Source organism: Podarcis filfolensis, assembly GCF_964270895.1.
Source record: "Podarcis filfolensis genome assembly, chromosome: 2".
NCBI classification, from domain to species: Eukaryota; Metazoa; Chordata; class Lepidosauria; order Squamata; family Lacertidae; genus Podarcis; species Podarcis filfolensis.
This window is the reverse complement of record NC_139605.1, coordinates 12,615,308-12,638,703: the sequence shown is the minus strand read 5'-3', so window position 1 is coordinate 12,638,703 and position 23,396 is coordinate 12,615,308. Positions and strand designations below refer to the sequence as shown.

The following is a 23,396-nucleotide window of genomic DNA, read 5'->3' as shown; positions in this document are numbered from 1 at the left end:
CATCCCTGACCACTGGTCCTGTTAGCTAGGGATGATGGGAGTTGTAGTCCCAAAACATCTGGAGGGCCGAGTTTGCCTATGCCTGCCCTAAATGGCCTTGGCCCAGTGTACGTGAAGGAGCGTCTCCACCTCCCATCATTCAGCCTGGACATTGAGGTCCAGCTCCGAGGGCCTTCTGGTGGTTCCCTCACTGCGAGAAGCGAGGTTACAGGGAACCAGGCAGAGGGCCTTCTCGGTAGTGGCGCCAGCACTGTGGATGTCAAGGAAAGACATCTGAAGGCAACCCTGTTTAAGGAAGTATTTAATGTCTGAAGTTTTATCGTGTTTTAAATATTCTGTTGGGAGTGATCCCCAGAATGCAGCCCCCGTGCAAGCTGAGAGTCACTTGTGCTCTGGATGGGCCTCCGTCGCCAACAGACCCTAACCCAACACAGCCTCCCCCTTTGCATGTGTCAGAAGGAAATTACCCACTCCCCTTAAGTCAGCAAAAAATAATATTTTATTGCGTATACCTGCAAGACGCATTACAACTTTTCAGACATCAGGAACAGAGAGAGGTGCATTTTGAGGGGAGTGGGAAGAGCCGAAGGTGCTCCCCCCTTCCTCACTGGGTGTAGAGGCTGGCAGCAAAGACAATGTCCCTCTTGATCATGTTGGAGGCGGCCTCCATCTTGGCGTGGAGCGTCGGCTCCCCGGTGACGCGGGCCGCGTTGCGCATCTCTCGGCAGGTCTCGTCCAGGCGCTGGATGCAGCGGACGATGATCCCTTCCTGCACGTCTGTCAGGCGGGCGATCTCTGCAAACGGCTGGCGAGGGAGGAAAGGAAGGAAGTTGTGGCTCTTGCCTTGCAGGGGGTTAGGCTATTGCAGGGGTCAGCAAACTTTTTCAGCAGGGGGCCGGTCCACTGTCCCTCAGACCTTGTGGGGGGCCGGACTAGATTTTGAAAAAAAATATGAACAAATTCCTATGCCCCATAAATAACCCAGAGATGCAATTTAAATAAAAGGACACATTCTACTCATGTAAAAGCATGCTGATTCCCAGACCATCCGTGGGCCGGATTTAGAAGGCGATTGGGCCAGAGTTGTAGTCCAAAAACAGCCAGAGACCCAAATTTGGGGAAACCCTGGACCAGATGATCCTCGGGGTCCCTTTCAAGTCTACAATGCTAAGACCCCTGCAGTGGGGTTGGGCAAATAAAAACCGGGGGGAAAGGGGCGAGGTGGTTGGGGCCTTACCATGCCGCGGGCCCATTCGTAGACCACCTCCACCAGCCCAAATTTGTACTGCTCCACAAAGTCCTCCACTGACTCCTGGAGGCCGCACTTGCGCTGCAGCAGGGCGATCTCCTCAGCCACCGACCGGATGTGCTCTATGCCCTGTAGGGGGAAGGGTGGGTCATGAGAGCCAGACTCTGGGAGCTGCTGCCAGGCCCCCACATGTACATCAACGCCCCTGGCTGGCTCTATGGGGCTTCGGCTTCTCCTCCCCGCTGCCCCTTCCCCCCCGGCTCACCTTCTGCAGGACGGAGGGCAGCTGGGGCTCCACCCTGGTGCGGACCTGGCAGACGGTGCAGCTGAGCAAGGCCACGATCTCCTCGGGCCGCAGGTCCGTCAGGGCGTTGTCCAGCAGCAGCTGGGTGAGCAGTAGCTCGTGGTTGCTGATCTGGCGGGCCACGCTGCCTTTCAGCTCCACGGCACCGCCTTCGTTGATGTAGCCCAGGGAGCGCAGGACCTGGGGGGGGCAGTCGGGGCGCAAGGTGACCAAGGGGGGAAGGAGGAAACGCACACATACACCCCATATATTTTGAACACAACCGGGGGCATCTCTGGGTCACTGGTGGAAGTCCTTGGATCATATCTATGCTGCCAGGTGCTATAAGAAAGCTGCAGAGATAGCGCAGGATAGTGCGCACCCCGGAAATGATCTCTTTCAGCTTCTGCCTTCTGGAAGAAGGTACAGGGTTATAAAGACGAGGACCAGCCGCCTGAGAAACAGTTTCTATCCAAATGCGATTTTGGTTTTAAACGCTGTGTAAGGAGTGGCGCTGTGGGTTAAACCACTGAGCCTAGGACTTGCCGATCAGAAGGTCAGCGGTTCAAATCCCCATGACAGGGTGAGCTCCCGTTGTTCAGTCCCTGCTCCTGCCAACCTAGCAGTTCGAAAGCATGTCAAAGTGCAAGTAGATAAATAGGTACCGCTCCGGCGGGAAGGTAAACAGCGTTTCCATGCGCTGCTCTGGTTCACCAGAAGCGGCTTGGTTATGCTGGCCACATGACCCGGAAGCTGTATGCCGGCTCCCTCGGACAGTAAAGCGAGATGAGCGCCGCAACTCCAGAGTCGGTCACGACTGGACCTAATGGTCAGGGGTCCTTTTACCTTTAAGGAGTCTCTGTAGGAGTATATTGTATTTTAAAAACAGAGTATGAGTTTTTAAAGGGCTAACCAGGTTGGGGTAGCTGGGATAGCAGGCTTGTTGGTTTTGAATGTCTTATGTAGATTTTTATTTATTTTTTCAATTTCGTTGTTCTGTATGGGACAATGACAATAAAGATTATTGTATTGTATCCTTTTTGGGGTCTCCGTGAGGGAGCAGCTCTTACCTGGACCCGCTGGTGATACTCAGGCAGCAGCAGGAGGGACTGGTCAGAGAGCAGGAAGCGCAGCTGCTCCAGCTCCTCCAACACCTGCTGGCGCTCCCTGAATCGCACAAACTAGAAGGGAAGAGGAAACAGACAGAGAGAGAGAGAGAGGAGATCAAGCCTCACCTAATGCTGGGAAAGAGAACTTGTGGCACTTGCATTGCTGCCGCTGGGACTCCAATTCCCACCAGCCCCCTGCTGGGATAGGCAACAGTCAGACGGGCTGGGAGGTGTAGTCTTGCCGCACTCGGAAGGCCAAGCATCCTCCCCACCTCCCACGTTTCTTCACTGCCTCTGGATGTGGGCAGATAAAAAGAGCTCAAGAGCCATGTGTGCAGCGCTGCGCTTGTCTGCTGCAATTCTTTTTTTAAAAAAGAAAGAAAACCACACTGGGCTCCACCCACTCTCCCATGTTCTGTGGCTTAAGGATCACAGAGTTGGAAGAGATCCCGAGGGTCATCCAGCCCAGCCCCCGGCAATGCAGGAATCTTTTGCCCAACGTGGGGCTCGAATCCACGACCGAGAGATCAAGAGTCTCATGTTCTACCAACTAAGGTATTCCTGGGAATTGCAAAAATTATGCAAGTTGAACTGGGGTTGAGGTGCTCTCTCTCCTCCCCCTCCCCCCCATTTTGAAATCCTTTACAGTGGTACCTCGGGTTAAGTACTTAATTCGTTCCGGAGGTCCGTTCTTAACCTGAAACTGTTCTTAACCAACCGACACTGGCACACTTAGGGATCTGCAGAGTTTTCGCAGCTTGCGTAACAGACCTCAGCAACTCAGCATTTTGGCTAATCTATTTACATAAAAACACACACGGAGCACTGCAACATGCCTCCCTCTCTCTCTAGCATCAGACAGCAAAGAGAAAAAAACAAAGGACAATAGTTCCCACTTCACGGAATACAGTAATACAAACATCCTGTCTCCGTCACTTCCCACTCTGTGGAGTCAAAACATACACCGTCATGTGAAAGACAACAATCCCATGACTGCCATCATGGAGCAGGAATTCTAACAGCTAGATGGCCCTCCACATATTGCCCAAATGGAGGCGACAGCTGATTAAGCCACAGGCCGCTCTGTATGGAGGAAGAAAAGGTGTTCTCCTTTTATCCAGCCTCATCCCATATGCGGAACATCGGCTGCGCCTCACTTTCCTTTAGCTCCCGAGGAGAGCGGCCCCAGCCAAGGGCGGCCTCCTTAGAAAGGAGAGTGAGAGAGGCTTGTGCTCTGGAGCTCACGGACGACGAAAGCAGAGGCGCAGCTCGCTCCCTCCTGCAGCCGAGCTCCGGCTGGAAGGGAGGAGCAAAGGCCACCTGGCCCATAGTGCAGTCGACTGAAATCCACCCAGCGATTGGCCAGTCGATTGCGATCGATGCATTGGACATGCCTGAACTACAGTGGTACCTCGGGTTAAGTACTTAATTCGTTCCGGAGGTCCGTTCTTAACCTGAAACTGTTCTTAACCTGAAGCACCACTTTAGCTAATGGGGCCTCCCGCTGCTGCCGCGCTGTCGGTGCACGATTTCTGTTCCTATCCTGAAGCAAAGTTCTTAACCTGAAGCACTATTTCTGGGTTAACGGAATCTGTAACCTGAAGCGTATGTAACCTGAAGCGTATGTAACCCGAGGTACCACTGTATACGATTCTATGATTCCTCCAAGGACTTCATTTACCGCCTGCTTGCGTTCCAAGAAAAGAGAGAAGATATTCCCAAGCTCTTTGCGATCACATAGACTAGAAGTTCTTACACACACACACCCTTTATTTCTGCGCCTCTGGCCACATGCCATGTTTCTCCTGCGCTCGTGTGGAATCCCGGAAGACACGGCATCCTTTGGGGACCGGGGAGACTCAAGGGCCACCTTAATCTCTCCCTTCCTGCCACCCCAGCCCTGCTGCATTGGTTCCCGCTCCTGCCCCCACTCCGCGACTGACCTCTGTGTGGAAACGGGGGCTGTGCACGCACTGGAACCCCAGCAGCGCTTCCTCCAGGCGACGGGCCTTCACCACCCCTTCCACCACCTCCAGGTCCTTCAGCTGAAGGTCGTTCACAGGATCCAAGAGGGGGAGGCCCTCGGGGGAGCCCTCGGCCAAGCGCAGCAGCTCCTGGGTGGCTGTGGCAGCTGATGGCCCAGGCGGATCGTTCCTGCAGGGAGGGGGAGAGAGAGAGAGAGAGAGAGAGAGAGAGAGAGAGAGGAGGGCATGGAACATCTTATTCTGCCTGATCTCTCCTTGCTGCAACGAACACTAAACCCACCGAGTGTCTCTGGAGCTCTTGTGGGCTAAGGGCCTCCCCACAAACGTCCAGTTTGCTCCCCCCCCCATATAAAAAGGTAAAGGGACCCCTGAACATTAGGTCCAGTCATGACCGACTCTGGGGTTGCGGTGCTCATCTCACTTTACTGGCCGAGGGAGCCAGCGTACAGCTTCCAGGTCATGTGGCCAGCATGACTAAGCCGCTTCTGGCGAACCAGAGCAGCGCACGGAAACGCCGTTTACCTTCCCGCTGGAGCGGTACCTATTTATCTACTTGCACTTTGACGTGCTTTTGAACTGCTAGGTTGGCAGGAGCAGGGACCGAGCAACGGGAGCTCATCCCGTCGCGGGGATTCAAACATCAAAATAAAACCTGAGCATGAACCACTGACGTGGGCTTCGAAGTCCCCTGTCCTGTGAGCGGCAGCATGAGGGTTGCCATAGCTGCCGTTACCCTTAATCAATCAATTAATTAAATCTGCATACTGCCATTTTAGCTGAAGATCTCAGGGCAGCTTACACATCATAAATATACACGAGGTAAAAGCACAAACTTTCCAAGAAATGACAGGCCAGCCGGTATTTTTGTTGTCTCGTGTTTATCGTATGTGAAAAAATTAACCTGCAGTTTTTATAAGAGTATGTATTTAAAACAGATGAATAAATGAGTAAATTAAGTTAATTTGGAATACAGTGGTACCTTGGTTCCTGAACAGCTTGGCTCCCAAACAAATCTGCTCCCGAACGCCGCAAACCCAGAAGTGAGTGTTCCGGTTTGTGAACGTTTTTCAGAAGCCAAACGTCTGAAGCGACTTATGCGTCTTCCGATTGGCTGCAGGAAGCTCCTGAAGCCAACTGGAAACTAGGCTTTGGTTTTCAAACAGTTTTGGGAGTAAAACGGACTCCCAGGATGGATTACGTTCGAGAACCAAGGTACCACTGTATGCAGAAAATATAAAAAATATATTTAAGGAACCGCAGAAAGAGGAGGAAGAAAGTTGAGTTTTGAAATGTTAAAATTATTGTATAAAAATTGAAAATCATAAAATAATAATAATATCATATGCAAAAAAGGAATAAAATGTACTCTTTTTTAAAAATTAAAAATAACCACAAAAATGGTTCCCATTGCATTTTTGTTTTGTTTAAAGGCACTGTTATGTGTAAGGAACACTTTGTCCTTGTAGGGTTAGAATGCAGAGGGCTGGGCCAAAGCTTCTGACATCCAGACTCAAAACACAGGCTGTGGAGGGATGGATGTCTCTGCCTCTTCTTTTGAGGCCAGATCATGAGATTTGGAAGTGTGGGAGGAGGGTGGGCAGGGGAAGACGAGGAGACATGAGAAGCTTCCTGGAGAGCAATAAGCTCTCCTATTTCTGCCCCCTGCACCCACCCAAAGTACTTTACGCAGTTCTGCTACAGCTGCGAGGACTCGCTCTCTGCCACCCTCTGAGCATTATCACTTTAGACACAAGGGATGGGGAACCTGCCGCAATCCAAGTGTTGCTGACCTCCAGCTCCCACCCTCCTCACCCGCTGGCAGAGCTCCTGTCTCACCTGAACCTGGGCATCTGGCGCTTCTTGAAATCTTCCAGGATGCGCTCAGCATTGACCCGCAGAGTTTTGTTTGTGATACCGAAAATGTCTGATGGGCCCAGTTTCTTTATAGTATGTCCGCAAGGGCCTACGTGGGATGGAGAAATATATAAATATATACACACATATTTTACTAGCCTCCATCGGCTGTCCCAACCCAGAACACAGGGCCAAAATCAACCATTTGCACAAACATGGATTCCTAGATGCATTGCTTATTTCTCAGCCAACTTCTTTTAAAAACCAAGTTTCTGCTTCTCTTGAACTGAATTATTGCCAGTGACATTTGAAAAAGGCTGTCTCCTCCTATCAAGCCCTCCTGCTTTTCTCCTGCTAGTTTGAAAAGAGTTATTTGGAACGCTTAACGTGCACACAAAACTTGGAATGTTATCTCACACTCGGTATTTATTACCCCTGCTATGCAAAAATCTCCAAATGAATCCGAACTTCAATGTCTAAAATCCCTGGTAGAGAACAAGGATCCTGAGATCACGTTAAGGGTAGCCAAATTCTGTGCGATTGCCATAAAACTTAGGGAACAAGCTGTGCTATCATAATGATTAAGGTTTTAAATGATAATTTTAGGTTATATGTTAGTGACTAAGTTTTAACTTATATATTTTTTAACTGTTGCTATATCTGTATTGTCCCTGCCATACCTAATTGCAAATTCAAATGTTTCCCTATCGTGTTTTATGACCTCCTTGATATTGTATGTGGGCTGGAACTGGTCTGTGACCGATATAATAAAATTCATTCATTCATCCATCTCACTTTGAGTTCCTTGTGGGAACGCAAGCAGATCTGTTCACAACAGGCAAAAATGATGCTTTGATCCCACCCCTCTTATTTAAAGGTCAGCAAAAGGGAGATCAGGATCTAGTCTGGGAAACTTGCAGTAGATCAGCAAGGATTTACAACCCCCTCTGTGTTATCTTATTTTTTTAGCAGCGATAACAAAAGGTTTTCCCTTCCTTGTAAGTTAGGCTGCTGAGATGAAGAAATCTGCTATGGGTAAGGGGAAGACCAGGAGTGATCTTGTGTGTGAAACAGCTGCAAATTTAGTTCTGGTATTGTTGTTGTTGTTTAGTCGTTTAGTCGTGTCCGACTCTTTGTGACCCCATGGACCAGAGCACGCCAGGCACTCCTGTCTTCCACTGCCTCCCGCAGTTTGGTCAAACTCATGCAGGTAGCTTCGAGAACACTGTCCAGCCATCTCGTCCTCTGTCGTCCCCTTCTCCTTGTGCCCTCCATCTCTCCCAACATCAGGGTCTTTTCCAGGGAGTCTTCTCTTCTCATGAGGTGGCCAAAGTATTGGAGCCTCAGCTTCAGGATCTGTCCTTCCAGTGAGCACTCAGGGCTGATTTCCTTCAGAATGGAGAGGTTTGATCTTCTTGCAGTCCATGGGACTCTCAAGAGTCTCCTCCAGCACCATAATTCAAAGGCATCAATTCTTCGGCGATCAGCCTTCTTTATGGTCCAGCTCTCACTTCCATACATCACTACTGGGAAAACCATAGCTTTAACTACACGGACCTTTGTTGGCAAGGTGATGTCTCAGGGTTCTCAGTAAAAAAACGAAGATGCAGAATAAAACCACAAACCTCGTTTCCCCCAAATCAACCCCTATTTCGCCTTACCCTCTGGAAGGAAGAGCTTGGTGTGCAGAAGGTCATCAGGAAGAGGCACCTCTGGAGGGGAAGGGAGACCAGCCTCCTTGGAAGCAGCCGCGTCCCCCTCTGACAGCTTTTTCTCGCACATCACCAAAGTGCTGAAGGCTCGGTTGGCGGCGTCAGAGGAAACCTGAAGTCAAGAGCCCGGGAATGTGATTTGCAAAGGGGAGTAAACAGGCTACCTTTTCCTCGTCCGGCCTCCAGCCTAAACAACCATCCATGGGGTCGTCACAGTCGAGGTTGTGCATCCCTTGGCAAAAGGGGGCCAGAGACAGAGGGCAACTGCATCAGATCTGACACCGCTTAAGTGCCACCCAACTTCTGCAGAGTGCTAAGGAGATCTGTGGAGGAAAGCTGCAGATGCTGTTAGACTCCACCATCCATCAGTCCCAACTAGCATGGCCAACAGTTGGGAATGATGGGAACTGTAGTCCAGTAGCGACACTGATGCCTCATCCCTATAGTCTCCTCTTTTATTCTACCACAGGGGTCAGCCAACTTTTTCAGCAGGGGGCCGGTCCACTGTCCCTCAGACCTTGTGGGGGCCCAGATTACATGGGGGAGGGGGGAAATAAACAAATTCCTATGCCCCACAAATAACCCAGAGATGCATTTGAAATAATAGCACACATTCTACTCATGTAAAAACACCAGGCAGGCCCCACAAATAACCCAGAGATGCGTTTTAAATAAAAGGACACATTCTACTCATGTAAAAACACGCTGATTCCTGGACCGTCCGGGGGCCGGATTGAGAAGGCGATTGGGTCGGATCTCGTCCCCAGGCCTAGTTTGCCTACCACAATGCTGATTAAATGCAGACTGACTTCAGCATCATACCAGCTTTCTATCCACCCTACCTCCAAATTCTGCTTACCACCCCGCTGGAAGAGTTTTGGAGAACTTGCTCACAATTTTGTGACATTTGGGCTGGGTTCTAATACCAGCTAACATTGAGTCCCCAACTGCAAATTGCCCCCCTCCCCCGTCTAAATAGCTCAATGTTGCTTCCTTCCTCTTCTGTTAAAGAAAGTTAGATCCTGCCTTAGTGAATTTGTCAATCCATTTGTAAGCACTGTGTTGTTTTGATACCTGCTGAACGATTATTATTATTATTATTATTATTATTATTATTATTATTACTATTACTATTATTACAGCAAGCCTACACAGACATATAATTTAGTCTATGATTTAAAGATTTTGTTGATTTTGTCTTGCATATACTTTTCTGAACAGTTTTGGGGATTTTAGCAGCATTTTATCAACAATTTTCTTACGTTTGCACTTCTTAGAGAGTTTTATGATTAAGTAGTCTATAAGTCTTCCTAACTCTCTCTCTCTATATATATATACACATATGTATGTGTCAGGGAACTGTCCTCTGAGACGAAGGAGGTGAAAGGGCTCATGGAGGGTGAGAGAGACCACTCAGCGGAGGAGGGGACCAGCAGGGGGAGAAGTGGAGTTCCAAGGGAAAGTGAGTCGGAGGGAGAGCTCAGAGATACTTCAAGCGAGAACAGTGGGGGGGTTTCAGGACCTCCCGTAGGAACACCCACTCCTCGGCGGAAACTGTCACGCCGAGAGTCCAGAAGACGTGTTTCCGTTAAGGAGCTTTTATGCTGGAAGAAGTTCCGTAAACGCCCACTGTCCGATTCAACGAGCGATTGATGGAGCCATGCTTAAGGAGCTCCATCACAGACAGAGGTTTGGGAACTTAGCCAAACTCTGAGGGATCAGGATTTTACGCACAAGCAGCTCACCATCCCATCATAGCAATCGGACAGTCCCTGAAAGCAGCTTGTGCAGAGAGGCATCATGAGCAACCCAGCCGGAACCGGAGGAGCAGCAGGAGCTGGAGAAGGTCCAACTCTGGAAGAAAGGTACAGAGTGTTGGAACTCCAGCTAGCAATGCAAACGGCGAGGCTAGAAGAAAGGAGGGCGCAGGATGCAGAAAAGGCAAAAGGCGCTACACTAGCAAGAAAGATGCCAGGAATGGTGCAGAAGTTTGGGGGGGACCCCAGGAACTACCAAGCCTTTAGGACAGAGATGCAGTATGCTCTTGAACTGCAGTTTAATGACTTTCCCGATGAGGCATCGCGAGTGGCGTTTGTGATTGGCCATCTCGAAGGAGGGGCGAGAGACTGGGCCAGGCCCCTGATGGCAGGGAATAGTGACATGCTGAAGGACGCGAGGAAGTTTTTTCGCGCCATGGATTTGATGTTTTCCAGCGAGATTGAACAGGGACTGGTACGCAGACAATTGATGGCTTGCAAACAGGGGAGCCGATCGGTTCGTGAGTACTGGACTGAGTTTACAATGTTGATACATAGATTGGGGTGGGACCTATCGGCGGAACCCATTCAAATGCTATTTGAAGAGGGGCTTTCTTCGGCGGTGAAAGACGAACTTTCCCGGGCGCCCAGGGCGGAGTCTATGGACCAGCTGACCAAATCAGCGCTGACCATTGGAGCGCGCCAGGAGGCAAGAGCCTTGGAGAAGCGGGAGGGGAAAGGAGAGCGTTGGAGGGATTTCCGCATTCCAGAGATTCCAGAGCCAAGTTTCCCGCCCGGAGAGCCGATGGAAGTTGGAACAGCGCGCGCGCGCGCAGTTTCAAATCCCAGTGAAGGGAGGAAGAAGGAGGGAAAGAGCGCCAAGAAATGTTACCTCTGCCAGCAGCCAGGTCACTTTGCCAGAGTCTGCCCGCAAAGAAAGGAATGGCAAGGGATGGCGGGGGCTGTTGGGGGGAAGGAGGAGGAAGTCCAGGAGCCAGTAAAAGCCAACGCCTGTCTGCCTCTGTCAGGGCACTGCAGACAGGCCAAGGAGCAGTAAAAGTGCCCACTCCGGAACCTCCAAGACCAGCCCTAGTAATAGAGGTGTTGCTAGAGCTGGCAAACGGATACCCACTAAAGACCAAGGCGCTGTTAGACTCAGGCAGCTCCTGTAATTTTATGAGCAAGGAGTTTGCAGCTGAACACCAGATACAGACACTCCCTTTAAGCAACCCCCTGCAGGTCACCACGATCGATGGGAGGGAGCTGTTGGGGGGAGAAGTTAGCCTACAGACCGTCCCAATGGTTATGAGGGTGGCAAGGCACACCGAAAGGATAGCGTTCAATGTAGCCACCCTGGGAGGGGCGCCAGTCATTTTGGGAATGAGCTGGCTAGCGTTGCATGACCCGCTAGTGGGCTGGCATCAGAGAGTGGTGTCCTTTGGGTCAGGACATTGCCTGGAACACTGCAAAGAGGGAAAGGTGCCAGAAGGGGCAAAAGCCTCCATAGCAGGGACGGAAGTGGCGAACAAAGGGAAGGTGCCCAAACAATACGCTGACCTGAGCAAGGTCTTCAGCGAAAGGGAAGCAGATAAACTACCACCGCATAGAGACTTTGACTGCCAGATTAACCTGGTCCCTGGGGCCCAGCTCCCCGTGGGCAAGCTGTACGCCATGTCAGACAGGGAAATGCAGGAGTTGAGGGAGTTTATTGACAAAAACCTGAAGAGAGGTTTCATCAGAGAGTCCAGAGCGGTGGGGGGCAGTCCAGTGTTTTTTGTGGACAAAAAAAACACGGATAAACCTAGATTGGTCGTGGACTACCGGGCCCTGAATGCCGTGTCAGAACCAGTGACTTTCCCCATGCCCAGGATTGATGACATTTTGACCAGGGTGAGGAAGGGAAAGATATTCACGAAACTGGACTTGAGAGGAGCGTACAACCTGATACGAATAAAGAAGGGGGATGAATGGAAGACAACGATGTTCACCCCCTTAGGGGCTTTCGAATATCTCGTTATGCCATTCGGATTGCAATCAGGCTCCGCCTGTTTTCAATCGCTCATGAACCATGTACTGGGACCTTTGCTCTACAAGAATTGCGTGGCATTCCTCGATGACGTGCTGATATATTCGGAGAATGAGGAGCAGCATGTGAAGGATGTCAGGGAAGTGCTGAGCCAGCTGCAAGCAAACCAGTTGTGGGTGAAATTGGAGAAGTGTCAGTTCCACACCAAGGAGGTGGAATTCCTGGGGTACCGCTTATCAGACAAGGGATTAGCCATGGATCCAGGCAAGGTCCAGGCGGTGCTGGAATGGAAGACACCGAAAACCAAAAAAGATGTGCAAAGGTTCTTAGGGTTTGGGAACTTTTACCGTAAATTCATCAAGAACTTTGCCCACTTAACGGCTCCCATCACGGACTGTCTAAGCAGCAAGAAGAAATTCGTTTGGACGGCAGAGGCGGAGCACGCTTTTGAGGAATTGAAAAAGGCATTCGCTTCGGAAGAACAGCTCCTGCATGTGGATTTACAAAAACCCATGAGAGTGGAAACTGATGCCTCAGACCGGGCGGTGGGGGCAGTGCTGCTTCAGCCAGGGAGCAATAAGTCGGAATGGAGACCGTGTGCCTTCTTTTCGCGTAAGCTGAACAAATCCGAGAGGAACTACACGGTATATGACCGAGAACTACTCGCCATTCACGAAGCGTTCCGGAGATGGAGACACTTACTAATTGGCGCACAGCATAAGGTGCAAGTGTGTACGGACCACAAGAATTTGGAGTATTGGAGAACAGCACGAGTGCTCAACCAACGACAAGTGAGATGGGCCCAGGAGTTCTCCAAATTCCATTTTGAAATCTGCTACGTGCCAGGTCCAGAAAACATCAGAGCGGACGCTCTCTCTCGCAAACCTGAATATTTGGAGGGGGAGGGAGCGCCAGAAGAGAGACATATTATCCCAGAGGACCACTGGGTGTGTGGTGCGGCCTGGGTGGGGCAAAGAGAACTGGTAGAGGGGACGGTAAATGATGAGTACGCCCAGGATAAGCTCAGAGGTTTAAGGAGAGAGGGAGAAGACCCCGGAGGTTTTGAAGAAAGAAACGGGGCATTGTATTACAAAGGGGCACTATATATACCCGAAGGGGAATTGAGGGGGAGAGTACTCAAACAGTTGCACGACAATCCCACAGCGGGGCATTTTGGGCAACACAAGACCATGTGGTTGGTGACCAGGGAGTTTTGGTGGCCCAAGGTGAGGGAGGATGTACGGGAGTATGTGAGAAGGTGTGACCAATGCCAGAGAGCCAAAGGAGAAAGGCGGGCACCAGCGGGTTTATTAGAACCGTTACCCACACCAGAACGACCGTGGGAGGCGGTGTCGATAGATTTTATGACTGATCTGCCCAAATCCCAGGGGAAAACCGCCATACTAGTCGTAGTAGACCAGTTAACTAAGATGGGTCACTTTGTAGCTTGCTCACATGCAGTCACGGCGGAAGAGACAGCGAAATTGTTTGTAGAACATATTTTTAGGCTGCATGGCGCCCCCTTGAGGCTGGTGTCCGACAGAGGGAAACAGTTCACGTCCAGATTCTGGAGGAAGCTTATGAGCTTGTTGCACGTAGAGGTCAACTTTTCGACTGCCAGGCACCCTGAGACCAATGGGCAGGCGGAGAGGGCAAACGGTATCCTTCAACAATACCTGAGGTGCTATGTCAATGACAGAGAAAACGATTGGGTCGAAAAGTTGGCACTAGCGGAATTTGCTTACAATAATGCAGAGAATGTGTCCACCGGGATGAGCCCATTTTTGGCTAATTATGGGTGCCACCCCAGGGCGTTTCCAGGGGAAGGAGGAGAGAGATGGAGTGTTCCGGCCGCTGAACTTTTTGTAGAAGAAATGGAAGCGATCCATCGTCAACTCCAACACAACTTAGAAAGGGCCAAAGAAGAATATAAGAGGCAGGCAGACAAGAGCAGAAGGGAAGGTGAAACAATTAGGGTGGGGAGTCGGGTCTGGCTATCAACCCAAGGGTTGCCGTACAAGGGGGGTTGCAAGAAATTGAGACCCAAAAGATTGGGACCATTTGAGGTCATCCAACAGATCAACCCAGTGGCTTTCAGACTCCGGTTACCGAACCACATGAAACTGCACCCAGTATTCCACAGGTCATTACTGTCACCATACAGGGGGGAAGGTGAAGGGGTATCCACACGGGGGCCAGCCATAGAAGAAAGGGAAAGCCGCAACTATGTGGCGGAAATCATCGACTCCAGGTGGAAGGGGAATCAGGTGGAGTATTTGGTCGCGTGGGAAGGGGAACCAGAGTCAGAAAACACCTGGGTGAAGGCAGAGGAGGTCCATGACGAGGTTTTGATCGAAACGTTCCACCAAAGGTTCCCCAGGAAACCTCAGCCAGTAGCGAGGTTCCGGAGGGAGTACTTTGGCACCACCGACGATGAGGAGGAACTGGAGGGATTTAGGGAATCGGAGTTGGAAGGAGGTACCGACTCCGAGGAGGAGGAGTACTTGGAAACCGGGAACAGCAAAAGGTGGAGGGAAGTGTTCGAAACTTCGGAAGATGAGGGAGGTTCCTTCAGGGGTTTTGCTCCCTCGCCTCCCGCAGAGGAGGGGAGGGAAGGGGGTGAAGGGGGCCCTGGAGGGGAGGTGGATGTCAGGGAACTGTCATCTGAGACGAAGGAGGTGAAAGGGCTCATGGAGGGTGAGAGAGACCACTCAGCGGAGGAGGGGACCAGCAGGGGGAGAAGTGGAGTTCCAAGGGAAAGTGAGTCGGAGGGAGAGCTCAGAGATACTTCAAGCGAGAACAGTGGGGGGGTTTCAGGACCTCCCGTAGGAACACCCACTCCTCGGCGGAAACTGTCACGCCGAGAGTCCAGAAGACGTGTTTCCGTTAAGGAGCTTTTATGCTGGAAGAAGTTCCGTAAACGCCCACTGTCCGATTCAACGAGCGATTGATGGAGCCATGCTTAAGGAGCTCCATCACAGACAGAGGTTTGGGAACTTAGCCAAACTCTGAGGGATCAGGATTTTACGCACAAGCAGCTCACCATCCCATCACAGTATGCATATATGTGTGTGTGTGTGTGTGTGTGTGAGAGAGAGAGAGAGAGAGAGAGAGAGAGAGAGAGAGAGAGAGAATAAGTTGCTTGAGCAATAGAGAACAGCTTCTGTATGGAAAACCAAGAATCTAGTCCTCATGCTTGAGGAGACAATTTACATGCCAGGTTAAAAGTCTGGGCTTTTGGGTGCAGTGACCGAACAAGTCTCAGTCATGAGTCTCAATGCCCTACATATCATCTTCAGATCCTTGACTTTTCCAAGCCCAAATCTATCCATGAGCAAAACCAACCAACCAGCCAATACACAAGAGCATGTCTTATTTATTTTTCTTCTTGTAAAAAGCTTAGAGGTGGGTTTTTGTTTTGTTTTTTACAATCAAGCGGTAAAGAAATGTTATTAAATCGATCAGTCTACACCTGTGAGCACTGAATTTGGAGTGCTTTAGCACATGGTGCTGGAGAAACTCCCGCACTTACCTGCAAGATCACCCCCAGGGCATTTCGGTGCTCTTGGTTTTTCACCACGATCACCCGTCCCACGGAAAGGGCCTTCAGTCCGTTCATTGACTCCATGACTCGCCTCTGAAAGTGGGAAACAGCTAGAGGATGACACACATGCAAACATAACTGGAATCCTAAAAAAAGAAAGACCTCGTGCTCTGCTTCCAAGGTTTCTTCCAAAGTAGCAAGTCCTGTATCCACAACTTTGAGGAGCAGGAAGGATGCTGGATCCAAACCTCTCCCTGCTCCAAAAAGTCTTTCTCTTTCCTATAGACATAAGCCAGGTCAGAGGAAGGCAACCCACAATCCCTCTCTCCTCAAGATGCTTTTAAATCTTGAGATCTTTTACAAACGTTCAGAACAGAACCAAACTGTAGTCTTCTTGGTTGCGGAGGTGAATGTGCAACAGCAACTTAGCACAGCAACGACGGAACCTCCTTTGGCAAAGTTATATATATACACTCTGTGTGTGTGTGTGTGTGTGTGTGTGTGTGTGTGTGTGTGTGTGTAATTAGATTTTCTGTTTTACAATTTAATATACTCATTTAAGGGACGCGGGTGGCGCTGTGGGTTAAACCACAGAGCCTAGGACTTGCCAATCAGAAGGTCGGCGGTTTGAATCTCCGCAACAGGGTGAGCTCTTGTTGCTTGGTCCCAGCTCCTGCCAACCTAGCAGTTTGAAAGCACGTCAAAAGTGCAAGTAGATAAATAGGTACCGCTCCAGCAGGAAGGTAAATGGCGTTTCCGTGCGCTGCTCTGGTTCACCAGAAGTGGCTTAGTTATGCTGGCACATGACCTGGAAGCTTTCTGTGGACAAATGCTGGCTCCCTCGGCCAATAAAGCGAGATGAGCGCTGCAACCCTAGAGTTGGCCACGACTGGACCTAATGGTCAGGAGTCCCTTTGCCCTTTACCTTTATACTCATTTAAACAACCTTACATTATCATGACTTCCCTTCTCTTTCCATGGTTCATTTTGCATACCACAAATCCCTGCATACGTTACATGAACTAAACCATTCAGTATTCCATTGTTACATCCATCAAAACTTATTTACACTGTTAAATTTGCCTTTATCATTTTCAAGTGTACCCAATTTCCCTCCATATATTCAGTAAACATTTTCCAATCTTCTTTCAACATACGTTCTTCTTTTTCTCTTATTCCATACGTTAGGTCTGCAAGCTGGGCATATTCCATCAACTTAAGTTGCCATTCTTTTTTAGTTTGGGCCCTTTTGGCAAAGGGGGCAAAGTTCCCACGGGTTGTTCTCTTTATTTCCCCATGTCCAAGTGTAAGCGCCGTTGCTCACATGGCATTGTTTATGCCAAAGAGGGAGACACTGAGGTCCAGCGCTGAGGGCCTTCTGGCGGTTCCCTCGCTGCGAGGTTACAGGGAACCAGGCAGAGGGCCTTCTCGGTAGTGGCGCCTGCCCTGTGGAACGCCCTCCCAGCAGATGTCAAGGCAATAAACAATTATTTTACTTTTAAAAGACAACTGAAGGCGGCCCTGCTTAGGGAAGTTTTTAATGTCTGATGCTGTATTGTTTTTAATATTCAGTGGAAGCCGCCCAGAGTGGATGGGGAAACTCAGCCAGATGGGCAGGGTATAAATAATAAATTATTATTATTATTATAACAGCAGGCTTCATGTTTGTTTGAAGAACAAAGGGACTTTAGTAAGAACAAGCAAACAAACCTTCATGGGGACACCCACACGACCCAAAACAGCCCAATGGAGACTAAGAACACTCTTTAGCCATGGAATACTGGCAGACTGTGGGCATTTTGGGGTGGGTGGGAGTAAACTCAGGTGGGAAACGAGAAACGGAATGGAGTATCTTGAGAAGGGCCTGGCTGACATGGCTGGCACAGTGAGCACTCACACTACAGCCTTGTGTGCAGTTTTAAACTTGTGCCCCCTAAAAAAAGGGGGAAGAGATTATCCCTCTCGTCACCACCTCCTGATCCTCAAATGTCTCTCCTCCTGGATGAGACCTGAAAACTCCAAGTCGGGAAGCGCCAACACATTCTTATTTCCCTTCCTGTTCCAAGGAGAGCCAGGGCATGAGTGTGCCTGGATACCCACAGCTGATCCCTCTCATTGAACAAAGCAAGCCATCCTATCCCAGTGCGTCTCATGGGGAACGCTGCGGCCTGAGCACTCTACCTTGGGCGGACGCACCAACAGCACCACCTAGAGGCACTGGGTGATACTGTCTAGCCCATGGATCCATCAACTCCAAAACAAGGGCCACTCTCTGAGAGGGCAGAGCTCTGCACCCCCCTTTCTCCAGATTTCCCCCCCCCCAAAAAAAATTGGCACCTGTATGAGTTCCCGGGTCTCCTGTAGCTCTCGGACCACGTGATAATACTCCTCTAAGTCGCCAAGCTGTCCCGACAGATCTGATGCTTCCATGTTGGCCAAGATGCAGCTCAGCTGGGCAATCCTGTGTTCGTGTACCTAGGAGGGAAGCGGGTCAGGGAAGGTGGAGCGATGTGAAGAGGAAAAGCCCCAGACTCTCCTAGAGAGAGGGGGGTGCAAGACATAAGGGAGCCTGAATAGACAGCACTCACAGGTTAGCGGAGGACACGTTCTTGGCAATCAGAATGCTTCTAGCTTCATTCCCTGGCAGCAGGCAAGGGGAAAGTCTCTCCGGAGAGCCTTTGCCAGTCAGAGCAGACAACACGGGGCTAAATGGACTAATTGCCTGATCCACTTCTAAAGTTTTCATGTGTACACCATCCTGATCTTCTATCAGCTGCCTTCTGGTTTCTTCCTCACTTTCCTTTGGCTTCTTACACACAGTGGACGCTTAGATTGCGAATGTGATCCGTGCAGGATGCACGTTCGCAACCCGCAGCATTCGCAACCCACGTCTGCACATGCGCGGGTTGCAATTCGGCGCTTCTGCGCATGCGCAATTTAGCGCTTCTGCGCATGCGCGACCTCCAAAACCCAGAAGTAACCCGTTCCGGTACTTCCGAGTCTCGGCAGTCCGTAACCAGAAAAAACGCAACCTGAAGCGGCTGTATTTGCATGCAAGCCTCCATCAAACACGGAAGGGGAGCCTGCAGCCCTGCAAACGTTATTGGATTCCCAAGCCTCCCATCAGGCTCAGCCAGGATAGCCGACCAGGAATTATGGGAGTTGTTGTCCAGCAACATCCAGGGGGGCACAAATTACTAGCCCTGATCTACAATTCCCCTCTTATCCCTCTGTTCCTCCCATACAGCCTTGGGCCTGTAGGTTCTCTCTCTCTCTCTCTCTCTCTCTCTCTCTCTCTCCTCTCTCTCTCTGTGTGTGTGTGTGTGTTTAAGAACCTTACATGACAGGAGTTCCGGCTGCTGCCCAACTCATGCCCTGGACTTTCCAAGTGTCCTCAAGTCAGATCTGGTTACGACACCTGTCCTTTCTGCTGCTCCCCAGGGAGCATACTGGTTGGGCACAGAGGAATGGCGGGAGACCCCAGCTGGGGAACCCTCAAGGGAAGAAGGCACAGTGCCCAGGCGGTGGGACGACCATGCGTGGTCAGGCAGAGAAGAGGGCGCAGACTGGGAAGAGACGGGTTGGAAGCTAAAGGGGTAAGGCGGCTTCGTGAGCTGAGAAGAGTCTGTGGCAGAGAGAAGTCCAGAATCAGTAGAGGCTGGAGAGGAGGGGGGTGCGCAATGAGTCTGGCTGGGGAAGAGGCACGGGTGTCTCCCCTCCCTGCTTGTCTCCCAGAACAAGTAGAGGCATGAAAAGGGCAGAGGAGAGATTGGTGATGCACAGGCAAAGTCTCAGATTGCTGGGAAATGAACTGGGGTGGGGGTGGGGACTTAGGCAGCTGTGGGGTCCTTCAGTCCCAGCACCTGCTTGATGAGAGCAAGACCTACGAGAGATGAGTTACTGCGCTCATTAGGCCTGACACTCCTGTGCGGAATGTATTTTTGCTAATAAAGATTTAACTCCAACTGGCGCGGCGTGGTGTGATGAGCTGCCGGCTCGCTTCTGACACCCACTCTCTCCAGAGACCTACCTTGCTGTCCTTCCGGGTGTGGAACTCGGAGAAGCTCCTCTTCATCATGTCCTCCACGCGAAGGGCTTCTACTCTCAGCAGGTTGAGGATCATGGTGTAGGTGAGGCGGAACTGGGACTGCAGCTGGGTGGGTTTGCCCTGGAGGGACAGAGGAGGAGAGATGGGAGAGGAAGGCAGCAAAGCTGTTTTTCCCAAATGCCCTCGCTCTCACAGCTTTCACATCGGGGACCTCTGCCTTGCTGCTATGACAACAGGATGCTGGATTAGGGGGGTGGTTTGCCTGAACCAGCTACAGGGCTCTTCTTCATGACCTTAAGGCCCTTCTAGGAAGCCTATATACCAACAAGCAGTAATAATAATAATAAAATTAACAATAGTAATAATAACTTATTATTTCTACCCCACCCATCTGGCTGTGTCTCCATTGCGGTTTTGCAGGTGCACAGAAAATGGCACCGGGAGCAGTGAATTCAGCTTCTGGAGAATCCCCGTATCTGTTTAAAAACAGCAGCCAAGACTTCCGGGTTGGCGCCATCGCCGAATGGCGGACTCCCTCCGAGCTCCGGAGGGAGTCTGCTCGGCAGGGGCTGGGTTCTACCGCACCGGCGATGCGGGGACCCTTAGAAACCACGGCCACGGAGGCCGTGGACATGGAGACTCGGCTTGCACCGTTAGCGCCCTCCCGACTCGTGAAGGAGCCTTTTTAAAGGCTACGGATCGGGTGCCGGGGAGAAGCGTGGTGCCTTGAGTTTTCTGCTTCCCCTGCTGAGCGAAGCCGCATGCCATCCGGCGGAGAGCGCTGACTTCTTCCATTGAAAATTCGGACTTTTCAACAACAACCCGTGAGTAAATTTGGAAACCGGGCTCAAAAGGAGGAAAAAAAATTTTTTTTTCGAATTGGATACGAGCGGGGGGGATCCAAAAAGGAAGTCAGTCCCCTCCCTATTGTAAACTTTCCAAAACAAGGACGGGGAAACCAAGACCCAAAAAGGCTTGCATTGCTGATAAAAATTCAAAATTTCACGATGGGGAACTACAAGAACTGTGCTGGAGGAGGAACTGGAGAAGGGAAACGCAACCCCCCCCCCCTGGGAACCGGGGCGACTGAAGAGAGAGCCTGGTGAAAGGAGTCGGAGATTTTGACAGCTGTCAAAATAGCTGTCAAAGTCGAAAAGCGGAGTGGATTTTATTATGAGAACTTGGCTGGTTAAATTTGATACAATTTGCTACAACTTGTTAAAATTTGGATACAAAATGGCGAATATGGATAACAAATTGACTTTTGGATTAGAGGAAACAAAGTCACAACAATCCCCCTTGAGGAGCTTCGGGACATTACAAGGATTGGGAAAGTGGAAAAACACCAATGGAACTTTACAGGACTGGTTATCTTCTGGGAAAGCTGCAAAACGGAAATAACATCTCGTCTTCAGGGTGTTTTCTTTTTTGTTTTTTTAAAGGAGACAATAGATTTTTCTATTGAAGAAAGGAAGGGACTGAACGTAAGGTTTTGCCCCTGAATAACAACCATCCCTGCAGACTTACCAAACTTTCGAATTACAACGTTTTAGCAGCGGAACAAAGGGAAATTAGACTACAACCTGGAAAGAACAATGGAGGGAGTTCTATTACAGTTTTATTAAAGACTGAAGTTAAAGTTTTGAAAAATAATGATAATAATATTAATTTTGATTTTCAAAAAAATTTATTTTTAATTTTAAAAAGAAATAGCCAGCAAGGAGTTGGGGAAAAGTTGTGATTTATGGCCTTAAGAATTCCAGGCAGACACTAGGGGTTGATGGTCAGGGGGAAATTAAACCGGAGACAGGGGGGGGAGAACTAAAACTCCAAAGGCTTGCCAACTTTGTTATTTTTTGCGGAATTGGTCTATTATTCATTATATTTTTTTTATTTTCTACCTTTTCTGTTTCTATTATCTGGGGTGCTTCTTTTATTAAAAAATGGAAATTGTGGAATGACATGGGGTGGGTCTTGGGGAAAGAACACTGGGTTTTTTTCTTTTTTTTTTATTATTATTAAGGGTAAAACAAATTAAGTTTTAATTTGAATGGGGAACTTGTTTGGCCAACAATATGAAAGGGGAATATGGTAGGGGTGGGGGAAGGGGGGAGTCCCGTAAAGTGATATTTTTTGTATTTTTGAAAAATTTTAATAAATATTATTAAAAAAAAAAAAAAAAAAAACAGCAGCCAAGTTTCTAGCTCTTATGGATGAAGGGAAGCAATGCCTGCTACTATCTCCAAAGCTAGAGAGAGATGGCTGGCTGATACTTCTAGGGCACAAGAGAAAGACACTGATGCCAATTTCTTTCTCTTGTGTTGTGCACAGGTAAAGGTAAAGGGACCCCTGACCATTAGGTCCAGTCGTGACCGACTCTGGGGTCGCGGCGCTCATCTCGCTTTATTGGCTGAGGGAGCCGGCGTACAGCATGACTAAGCCGCTTCTGGTGAACCAGAGCAGCGCACGGAAACGCCGTTTACCTTCCCGCCAAAGTGGTACCTATTTATCTACTTGCACTTTGACGTGCTTTCGAACTGCTAGGTTGGCAGGAGCAGGGACCGAGCAACGGGAGCTCACCCCGTCGCAGGGATTCGAACCGCCGACCTTCTGATCGGCAAGTCCGAGGCTCTGTGGTTTAACCCACAGCGCCACCCTTGTGCTGTGCATAAACTTTGGCTAAATGAGGATAATTGTGAGAAGACTCAAATCGGTCTTGGTATGTTGGTGGATTATGCCAAATGGTAAAAATCAGCAGAATTTACGCAGAGTGAAAACAATACAGATTTCCTCATCTCGCAGAAAATTCACACAAGCATAGAAATGGCTTTTAAAAATGGATTGTGCTAAATAAACTATTTACTTATTGCATTTATATCTCACCCTTTCCTCCAAGGAGGTCAAGGAGGAGCACATAGTCCTCCTCCTCCCCATTTTATCCTCACAACAACCCTGTAAGGTAGGTATGACTGAGAGTGAGTGACTGGCCCTGGTCTTCCAGGACCTAGTCTAACCATGTTGATCAGCTAATGTAGCTAAGAGCAACTTCCAAGGTCAGAAACCTCTAAATACTAGTTGCCAAGACCAAAGAGATTCTGGTTGTCCTGTCCTCCTTGCAAGCTCTGGATTACATTTAGGCTCGACCCAGAAGGAAAGCTCTTACGATACGTTATTTCAGCCCTGACACTTTTAAGGACACCCCATTGCAGAATAATCTGGCGCAACAGGGATGGGAAACAGTTTGTGTGTGTTTGTGTGCCTAACTCACCAACATCATCCGGTGAAGATCAGCCATCTCAGGTGCTTGGTTTTTGCACAAGATGATCACCATCCCCGTGGTGTCGAGACCTCGGCGTCCAGCTCGGCCTGCCATCTGGATGTACTCAGCTGTGCAAGAAAGAAAAATGCACTTAGAATTCCTGCTCCGTGACTGCAGTCATGGGAATGTCGTCTATCACATGACGGTATATGTTTTGACTCCACAAAGTGGGAAGTGAGGGAGACAGGATGTTTGTGTTCCGTGAAGTGGGAACTATTGTCCTTTGTTCTTTCTGTTTGCTGTCTGAAGCTAGAGAGGGAGCCATGTTGCAGTGCTCTGTGTGTGTTTATATGTAAATATAGTAGATTAGCCAAAATGCTGAGTTGCTGAGGTCTGTCACACGCAGACTCTGTGGATCCCTAAGTGTGCCGGTGTCGGTTGGCATCGGTCGCTGAGATGTTCGGGCAGAAGGAAGCTTTTGAAGCTCCCGAATGAACGACCAGGAGGGAGATAACATACCAGTCAGGCATGTGTCCCTGCCAGGGTCCTACTTGAGAAAAGGATGAGCTC

The 23,396-nt window shown here is 49.7% G+C and overlaps 1 protein-coding gene across 2 annotated transcripts in view; it reads right to left on the bottom strand.

Moving 5' to 3' along the window:
• Positions 1 to 481: 481 nt before the first annotated feature.
• The window catches only part of SKIC2 (SKI2 subunit of superkiller complex), a 48,309-nt gene continuing 25,394 nt past the window's right edge, over positions 482 to 23,396 (bottom strand). For both annotated transcript variants that reach the window (XM_083600438.1, XM_083600439.1), the window contains 11 exons: positions 22,836 to 22,954; positions 19,550 to 19,687; positions 17,857 to 17,994; positions 15,508 to 15,612; positions 8,142 to 8,304; positions 6,463 to 6,589; positions 4,585 to 4,795; positions 2,603 to 2,713; positions 1,515 to 1,733; positions 1,238 to 1,378; positions 482 to 805 (listed from right to left, as the gene is read on the bottom strand). In XM_083600438.1, the coding sequence (XP_083456564.1) occupies positions 605 to 805; positions 1,238 to 1,378; positions 1,515 to 1,733; positions 2,603 to 2,713; positions 4,585 to 4,795; positions 6,463 to 6,589; positions 8,142 to 8,304; positions 15,508 to 15,612; positions 17,857 to 17,994; positions 19,550 to 19,687; positions 22,836 to 22,954 (1,673 nt within the window). In that variant the 3' untranslated portion in view covers positions 482 to 604. The remainder of the gene's footprint in view (positions 806 to 1,237; positions 1,379 to 1,514; positions 1,734 to 2,602; positions 2,714 to 4,584; positions 4,796 to 6,462; positions 6,590 to 8,141; positions 8,305 to 15,507; positions 15,613 to 17,856; positions 17,995 to 19,549; positions 19,688 to 22,835; positions 22,955 to 23,396) is intronic.